General features: G+C 39.6%; 1 protein-coding gene across 3 annotated transcripts in view; it reads right to left on the minus strand.

The window, feature by feature from the left end:
* The window catches only part of pax7a (paired box 7a), a 42767-nt gene extending 35022 nt beyond the window's left edge, over positions 1–7745 (minus strand). Inside the window, exons 1-4 of one of the 3 annotated variants that reach the window (XM_072381920.1) lie at positions 7241–7745; positions 5804–6039; positions 4914–5043; positions 4347–4475 (exon numbers count right to left, since the gene is read on the minus strand). In XM_072381920.1, the coding sequence (XP_072238021.1) occupies positions 4347–4475; positions 4914–5043; positions 5804–6039; positions 7241–7325 (580 nt within the window). In that variant the 5' untranslated portion in view covers positions 7326–7745. Of the gene's footprint in view, positions 1–4346; positions 4476–4898; positions 5044–5803; positions 6040–7240 lie in introns of all 3 variants that reach the window. The other 2 variants (XM_072381919.1, XM_072381921.1) reach the window with 2 other exon arrangements.
* Positions 7746–10017: the final 2272 nt, after the last annotated feature.

A 10017-nucleotide genomic window follows, 5' to 3' on the forward strand; every position in this document is an offset into this window, starting at 1 on the left:
GCCAGCACAGAGTGAATTTAAGCCTACTCAATTTTTTTTCCCCTTAATGCTGTCGACACTTAAGGCTCCTGACACTGAAATGCCTCGCCGGGCTGGTAGGCCTGCAAGCTTAAACTGCGCTCTTTAAAATTGATGTTCATTACTCATAAGAATTGGGTTTCATGTTATTGTGTTGCACGGCTTGCTCGCGTTACCTTGCTGGAACCAACATACCGATTTGTTACACCAGCGGTAACTCGTCTCATCAAGTCTCGCGATAAAATAACGACTCAACTCTAAAATTATTTCTCATTTAAAAAGGTACAATAAAAACATACTTTCAAATATTTTGATCGTTTCCTTATGCAACATCTTCAGTTCAAAATCTAGCTTGAAGCATATACTATTGAAACTGGAAGTAAACTCAGTCACATGCTTTTGGCCAACTGACCAAACGGATGTTCAAATAGTAGATGAGTGGTTGCCAAGCGACACGCGAAATATCACAACACAAAAAACTGTGCTAAGCTAAAAGAAATTTAAGCTAGCTCCAGGGGGTGAATGAGCTCACTACTCATCCACTTGATGTCTTGATAACTGTATGGTATTATTGAGCAGTTTTTTTGAGATTATAGTAAGCTTTCTCTGAGACTTTTTTTTTTGCAGCTATCAATAACACAAACGATAACAGGCAGGTGAGCTAGCTCGCCAGGCCTATGCTAAATGAACGATTGAAATAATTAATTTGAAAAAAATACAAGTTTTGTATCTATAAAAATAACAATACTTTTCAATTCAGAAATATACATAGGCCTATATATATATATATATATATATATATATATATATATATATATATATATATATATATATATATATATATATATATATATATATATATATATATGTTTGATTGAATGTATATATATATATATATATATATATATATATATATATACATTCAATCATTTATTTGTGCGGTCCTAGCTGTAAAATAAATGACGTCTTCAAGTTTTCTGAAACAAAGATTTTAAAACGCATAATTCTATTTTTGCCTTTTTGATCAACTAAATATTTTCATTGCAGAGCCAAACTGCACTGGTAAAAATAATGAAAATAATAATAATAATAATATAGAATAATAAAGTCGATCATGTCGTGTCTTTCAGCTCCTGCCCCCTTTATAAGAAATGTAGGCCTACCGATGTAAATTCCAGTGAAATGTGGCTTGAGTGGCTGCGGGGACAGGGGAGGTTAATCCGAGTTTAATGCAGTGAAGCACAGCGCAGGGTCTGGGCTATGATGGGTATGTTATCTCTGCCCAACATTTGGGTCTCCCTCAATTTCCACCCAGCCAAATAGCTGCGAGAAAGTGCAGATGGAGTCACTCTCAATGCCTGAGGAAAAAACGTTATTAATAGCTAAATAACTTCCCCATACTTTCACTGAATCTCTCTCACACACTGTTCCAGATGGATTTGTTTGAAGTGGTCTCTCGCTTCATTCCCCTGTCCTTCTCATTCAGCACGGCTTTAGACCCGAAATATAGCTACATTATATTACCATACACTTAGAGAGTGGGTGAGCGCGCGGGAATGTGTTCGTAAGCGCAGGCGTGCATGTGTGTGTGTGAGAGAGTGACGTGGGAAGGCACGGAGGGGGCATCTTTCACACTTTCATTTTATGGCAAGCAAGTATTCATTGTGCGTTTCTTTCTTTCTTTCTTTTTTTTTTTTTAGGAAAAACAAATAGGTTTTACTATGTTGCGTTATTGGTTGGCGTTTTAGTTAGATTAAAGAATCGCACAAGTAATTGGTGCACAACCTGCCGGAAATACAAAAAGGAAATCAAGTAGACATTTATTTACTCCAATTATAATTCGACGTCTCCTATTCACTGCTTTACAAATTGCGCCTCACCAAATGGTAGTCACTTCTAACCCAGCCCTAGTCTGGATCTCTGGGCTGTCTCTCCGCTGCTCTGTCACTTCCCCTCCCCGTTTCTCTGAAATAATCCCACCTGGCATCTGTTTAATTACACCGGGGACCACAGGTAATCCTGCGATTTGCTGAAGTGTCCATCTCCTGTCTCCACCTCATCTGACGGTCAGGCAAGATGGATCAGTGTGGCAGACAGCTGATCCTGTTTCCAACCGGTGTGGCGCAAAACAAAAGCATGCCCACGTTTGCGTCTTTTGCATTTTGTATCTTGGATGAACTCCCTCTTAAATTATGAATGAAGGAGAGTCGGAATTGTCAGAAATGCAGAACTATTTTGGGTGCAAAACGCCCAGTTTTGCTTGGTTTAAGCCCACGCTTTTTGTTGCATCCCGCTGATAGAAAACTGTTGGCTCTTAGCAGGAAAATAAAATGTACATTATTGTGACATGGTTAGAAGTTTAAATACACGTTTGATAGAGCTAGATTAGAGCTGGGATAAATCCCTGATGTAACCTTTGAGAAAATCAAATACGCAGACCTAATAAACAAACAGATAAATAAATAAAGTCTTAAAAATCTGGATAAGTAAACGAGAAAAAAAAATCTCATGAATTTTGTGCCCAGGGCGAGCAACTGTGAGCTCCGCTCTGAGATGAAAGTGAAAAGAAATAAAAGGCTCTATTTAATCTGCTTTAAAACCCCTCTCCACATAAGGGCTGTGCTTCAAACTCGGAGAGTGAGGGGCTGATTGGGGATAAATACATTTCTTACCATGCCTTCAAGCTATTACACCCGGCATGAACACAGCCACCTATTCAGCAACCAACGTTTCCAGCGCTTACTCTAATAAGTATTAACATTATTAAATGCCATCCGGATGCCGGTAGTCTAAACTGCGCTGCGCACATGGTGCGTCTCTTTTTATAGCAACGTAATTCAATCCTAATTTAAAACATAAGCAGCTCCAAGAAGAAGGAAAAAAAAACGAGGCAGACACACATTACGTTAATATTTTTCTCCAACAGTAAAAAAGAAAAACAGTCAATGATGATGCAGTTAACACTGTACGTGTCAAATAAGTATCACATTATCCAGCAAGCGTGTGGCTGGTTGTGCGTAAAGACCAGGCTGCACCGCAACATGTCGGTCATTTTTTCAGCCAGCGGGGTTTACAACTCATCTGTTTGGACACTGGAGATATTTGCAACAAAATGGTGACGTTTTTTCTCCTAACATCAATGCGTGGTGCGAGAGAAAAAAGAAGAGCGTTTTCACGCTATCAACCGATTCTTCTCCAATCGGCCATTATACAAAATTACAAAACTATCTAGCAGCGGGGCGTACTGAATAATTCATCTCCTTTTATGTCTTTTCTTGCCCTTTGTCCAAACTTTTTTCCAGCTTTTTGAATGAGAATGGATAGGCCCATACTTTCCTTTTTTCGCCGCCCTGCTTTCCAGGATTTGCTTTTGTACCTCGGACTCTTCCCTTTAGAAACGCCTCAATGGAGGGGAGGTTTTGCTCATGAAGTTCACCTTCAAGTTTAAAAATGTTTTGGCAGTGTCCTTTTGAGGAGAAATTGAGGCTTTTGTGAATTCTTATCTCGAATCCATTCACGCGTTTGGTTATCAAAAGAGCCATCGTTTGCAAAAAGGGAGGCGGTGCGCTTCTCAAAATCGTGGCCAACAGTCAAGGCACCAAACCAATAAAATACGACAATAAAATCAGGCGTTCCTGTAAAATGTCACCTGAACGCTCTTTAAAATTTTAATTACCCATGGTTAAGAAATTCCCCGTGCTTTCTCGTTCAAAATTCAGTCAACCACTTGTGTTATTTCTCACATTATATTGAGACTATAAAAAATAACGCATTTAAGATCAGTTAGGTAACCATAAAAAGCAGATAAATATAGAAAATAAAACAAATTGAGGTTTATCGTAAGCTCGCAGCAGACAAACACCGGCAGCAGACAGCCGCACCGCTTAGTTTCTCTCATACCTAGCAGCACAACCGATGGAGCAAATGATAATATGAACATTGATTTCCACTTTAACTGACAAGTGGTGAAATGTCAGCGAACTGACATCGATTGTGAAATGGGTCAACTGTCAGCTGTCGTTTAGGGGTCGTTAAATGAGTGAGTGAATGAGGGGGAAATCGCTACACAAATTAATTTTCAGCAGCTAAATACCTTCTGCCATGGCTCTCATAAATAATTGAGTGAATGAACAACTGCTGGCTCGGAGTTAAAAGCAGGAATAAATTCTCTGCGTTTAGCTGCAGCTCGGATGAGGGACAATTTCCCAAGAGGACGTGAAGGAGGAAGTCTATTCAAAACATTTGCTTCTAGTTTACAAATCTACTCCAAATAATAATAATGATAATAATTTGTTATTTCAGACATAGACTTTCTGTAGTTAACTTACATTTATCACCGAGGATGCCATCGATGCTATGCTTTGTTTTCTTTTCTCCATCTTCATCCTTCTTATCACAGTCATCCTCGTCATCTTTTTTGCCAAATCGGGCCCTCAAAACGCGGCTGATGGAGCTCACTAATGGCAACAAAAAGGTAAATGGGTGATTAGCTCTAAAAACCCATAAAAGAACCATAATAATCCTATCATACATTTTTTAGAAGGATACAGAAATGTCACAGGAAAAGTTTTTACATGAAGTAGCAGCGTGGAGAAAATGTTTAAAATGAAACTATTTGATTTTAATGGAGGGAAAAAAATCAAATAAAAAATAATACAGTGTCTACACAGTATTATGAACTGACTCTGAACTGAGCACTGAAGCCACATTTCGACAGGAACATTTTTTTTTTCTGGGTCAAACAGCTGTAGGTATGCTTACTGGGGCGATTTATTATCAGAAACGGGGGCTTAAAACATGGTGAATTCAAAGTGATGTTCATTCAGAAGTGATGCTGCAGTGTTCGCTGTAGTAAGGAAAAAAAAAAAAGTGCAGCTTACCAGATGAAGCCTCACCTGAAGGAACTGTGCTTCTGTCGCACACCCCGTCCTTCAGCAGCTTATCCCGGATCTCCCAGCTGAACATACCCGGGTTTTCTCTCTTGTACTCTTCGATCCGCTTCTCCACGTCAGGAGTTGCCACCTGCTATAGGTTTGAAATGGTGTCGAAAGGAAGGAATAAGACAAGCGAGGAGAGAGGGGAGGGGGTTCAGTTTTAACTGGTGTGATTTTTTTTCTGTGTAAAGTATTTACAGGAAACTGTCCATATAGACAAGACAAATGTAGAAAAATAGAAGTCAAAACTCTCGGTTGTTAGATTTTTTTTATGGGGGTGTTATGGGCTTGTGACTCATAAATAGGGAACAAACAAACGGACAAACCTGTGTTTATTAGCACTATATTCCAGTTGTTCTAAATATGAATTACGTTCAAACGTTGCCAAAAAAAAAGTGTGAGAATATATCGCACAATTCATTCGAGTATGAATTTATGACACTGAGCCATATGAGCATGAGTCACACGACGTTTTTAACTTAAAGCTTCTTTGGTTGTAGGCTACATGTTTTTCAGAAATATAGTGTGGAAAAAAATAATATTCATTGTAATAGTTTGAAATGATGTGAGATAAAGATTTCATTTCCACCGTGATGTAAAACGAATAATGTTACAGGTGGCTGCACGTGCGATAAAAATTGCGAGAGACTCGAGCTAATACTGATTGGACAAGGTATTCGTTGTCATTATCATTATTATTATCATTATTACTATTGTTAGTATTTTTCTTGTGTTGTGCTCTATCTATAATCTTCACAGAGCTCGGGTAAGAGCTATTAGGCTCGTGCCACTGTGCCACTAAAGCTCGTGCTGCTGTGACCCAGTCAAATGAATCACGGTGCGCCACTCACCCTGGGCTTGCTGCCTCCAATGGCCCCTGGACGGATCGAGCCGGTCTCCTGGTACCGGCAGAGGATCTTGGACACGCAACCGTGAGAAACTCGCAGTTGTCGCGAGATCACGCAGGGTCGGATGCCGTGGTGGGCCATCTCCACTATCTTGTGTCGGATGTGATTTGGCAGGGGTCTCCCGTTGATGAACACTCCGCCAAGTTGGTTCACCCTACCCTGGCCCAGAGGGGTGGACACTGCGCCACAATAAACAGTGACAGTCTCATAAAACAACGAAAACAGCAACAACGACAACACACTGCGCCTTCTAAAGCTTTATTTACCTTCAAGTAGATGGGGCTGCAATTTGATCAAATAGTGGCATCTTTGATACTGATTTTTTAATAGGACGCAGATTATCATATTATACAATTTCAAGGGAGCGACGTGCCAAATTCATCCAGCCTCAGTCTGGCTGACAGGATGCATCCGAGGCCACTTCAGGATGCAATTTCACATTCAAGAGACACTAAAGAGGGTGACACTCCCCACCTTGATTATTCCTAGTCATGCTGTACAAATATTGATGTGATCCTTTGAGCCGTCTCTTTGCTGTGTGTATTACTGCCATTTCCAGCAGCAGGACACTTGAGCAAATCCCGGAGCTCGAGTAACTTACGAGCTACGTGGTTTTTGTACATTTCAGTCCAGAGCACTTGAGCACGGAGGGAGTGTAATGGGAAAACTGTTTCCACAAATGCATGCAAATACAAAATGATCTTTTTTTCCGCCCATATGTTCAGACGACTTGAGCCTGATGGGTATTGAAGTTGAAAAAAAAAAAAAAAGAATAAAATTAAACTGCTAACAATTGAAGTTGGAACAAGCTAACAACGTTGTGGGCTATTTGTGTTTGTTTCATCTTGAGGTTGGTTTAGTATGATTTATAGTTCAGTATTTTAAACTGTCATTTGAAATGACAAATGAAACATTTGAGCAATTAAAAAAAAAAAAGAAAAAAAAAAAGAATCTGTGCTTTGAAAATCCAAACATTAAATAAACATCTATAGAAAACACATTTACACTATCGGGATTATTCCAGACAGACATTGTGTGGAAGGCAGAGACCATGTGTGTCGTACATGTTTCAAAAGTTACAAATAAATTTGGGTCAATACATTAAAAAAAAAGCACCAAAACAGCTACATGGAGCGAGTCAATTTAGAGGCTGTAAACTGTTTTTTCCTGCAACTATAATTCCCCTCTGACCATGACTTGAGGTTAACTTTAATCAGCCCTGACTGCAGCGCGCATTGTTCACCCATCTTTTTTATTTCCCCGATGTCACCGATGACAAACCGTGCTCAGCGCCACTACCAATACAAGCTGACAGAGCGGACAAACGACTTTTAATCAGCAGAACTTCCAATATGAAACACACGCTGTCCTTTCTCTTACCTTCCAGAGGGAAGCCGGTTCGGGGGTAGTTCTGGCCTGGTGCAGGGCGCATCATTCGAGGCACTGTTCCTGGTAAAGTAGCCATCCCGTAGCTACTCGGACAAAAGCACGGAACCGGACACTGCTCGAACCCGCTGCTCTCAGAAAGTCCAAGCCAACAAAAAAAACAAGGAATGAATTCAAAATGCTCAAAAAGATGCGCTGCTGCTGTCAAATCCCAATCCCTGGCGGAGAATCTGGACAAGCCCTTCTTCCACCGGGGGGAAAAATAAAAATGATGCTCTCCACTGACGCGATGGATGTGCCAAAAATAAGGAATAAAAAGCAGCAACAAATGAATTAAAAACCTCTACAGAGGTAAGTTTGCAAAATGGAGGAGTGGCACCTAAATGATCAGCACTGGGAAAATGCGGTGTTATTCTTTTCCCCTGGTGTAGTTTGGGTTCAGTTTAATGTCTGCTGGCAGGCTGGAAGTAGTTTAAGTGGCCAACTTTCGTGCTTGTCGTAGGAGGAGACAGCCGAGCGCTCCCATAGGCTCCCTGCCCTTTCTTTTATGGATGAAAAAGAGTGGGTTTAGCCAGAAGCCGGTCGACCAATCAGATCCACACATTACACTTTTAATTCACTGCTGCCTCTCTAATAAGACCCCATACACCGAAACCAACGCAAAATGTTAATATATCTAAATGTTATTCTAAAGCCTGAGTTTCTGAAACGTGTCTGCCTCAGTGACATTCAGCTCATCGAACCCCTGATATTTGAAATCTTTCTTTCTTTCTTTCTTTCTTTCTTTCTTTCTTTCTTTCTTTCTTTCTTTCTTTCTTTCTTTCTTTCTTTCTTTCTTTCTTTCTTTCTTTCTTTCTTTCTTTCTTTCTTTCTTATAAAAAATAAAGGATAAAAAATTTAAACTTACAAAACGCACTCATAGCAGAGCCATGAATTCCTACTCAAAATATGTCTTTAACAATTAAAGAAATCCAATCGTGTAACCCTGTTACAACCATTCAATGATTCGACATCCATTCGGTTAAAAAAAGGTCAATTTGGAAAAATATTATATATATTCAAATATAATTGGTTTTCAAAATCATACTTCTTTCCTATAAAACTTGGGATTTATGTCCAACCAAAGTTACTCCTCCATGTCCGGTGCAATACAATAATCCGAAAAGCACCGAGTCCAGAAGTGACAGAAAATGCGCTGCAGCAGCCCTGCCAGGCGAAGGTTACCCTATAAGACGCTTTTAGCTTGTTAACCTTTCAATTAAGCAAATGTGCGCAGCATGAGCAACCAAATCGCTCCTATAGCTTTTGTGGTAGCCTAATTAGACGACAACAATTGGATCGACCCGGTACTGATGACAACAGGTTGGCTCGCCCTGGAGTAATTGCTTTAAGGTAATTGTTAAAAAAAAATAATGCGTCACTATTAAAGTCAAATAGAAAGAGCACATATGGCAGAGGAGAAGAGGTGCATGTGTTAACTCTGCGGGCCCACCGTGCATATAAAATCGTGTGACAATTGCCGTGGAAAACACTCCTGGTGGAAGGCAATTTCACAAATAATTTTAGCAACAATTAGGGAGTGTGGAGGGGTGAAATGGCGATTTCACATGCAGATGTGCCGGTGGGAAGGATCTGGTACCCTGCCGAATAGCTATGACCCTCACTCTCCCACTTTGGTTTGCTTCACATGGGACAGAGTAGCACAAAGAGACCGCCTCACCCCTCCTGGGAAGGCGCAAAGACCACTGGATTAAGTCGAGCATCAGTCATGTGGAATCCAAACAACAGCACATTTCTGTTAAGGAAAGCACAAACATTCCACCTCTCCGTTGCTTTCGCTCTCTGTGGCTACAACAGGTATGTTTTTAAAACGAAGCTAATAACTCCATATTCGTGAAAATATCATTGGTTCAGCACCATCAGGTCTCGCCTCTGTTATCCTAATCATTACAAGCCTGATATTCATTTGCTATGCAGCTGTTTATAATTACACCAAAAAGAAAAGCATTAGCAGTGCGCAGAGAAATTCATTATAATGAATTTAAGTGTGATGCTGCGCATAGTTTGTAATATTTTTGCAAACATGACACCCCCCCTGCAATTTTTACCCAATTAGATTGTAAAGGTGGTTATAAAGTAGGTCCTCTGTGAGAGTTTTGTTGTCATTTTTCACCCAAGACGAGTAAAAGACCCAACAATACCGTTTCCAAAAAGCATGTAACCTTAAACAAAATCAATGTCTGAGCTGAATAAAAAAAAATGTTTTAATTAAAAAAGAGAGAGGAAAAAAAAGGCAACATGTAAAGTCTGAGTTGCACATTATTTATGTTTATATTAATATATTTTTTTTAAATTATGAGGTCACAAGTAAAAAAAGATTGAAAGCTGTCAAAGTGTCCAATTCTAAAATCATTACAACTTCATCTGTCCATGAATATAATCAAGTTATTAGAGACATTAAATAATAATCAATATCATTCAATTTATATGTGCTGACATGGAATTCTGAGCTCAGTGCAACAGAAAGGACTCATTTTAATTTTACAGAGTCCTGCAGTCGGTCTGCAGGACTCTGTAAAAATAAATCAAAAACGATTTATTTGGGTATTTTTAGTGTTTAGGCAACAGATGAGCCCACAGGGGCAAACATGCTGCTACCATAAAGACAACATGTCCACTAGTGGGTGATTACCGCCTCACAACACCTTATGTTGAAAAAGGGACAAAAGACATTTTACTGTGAGCTTTAAGCTGCATCAAACAACGGTTTT

This window comes from Leuresthes tenuis, unplaced genomic scaffold, assembly GCF_036924035.1.
Source record: "Leuresthes tenuis unplaced genomic scaffold, fLeuTen1.0.hap1 SCAF_3, whole genome shotgun sequence".
NCBI lineage: Eukaryota > Metazoa > Chordata > Actinopteri > Atheriniformes > Atherinopsidae > Leuresthes > Leuresthes tenuis.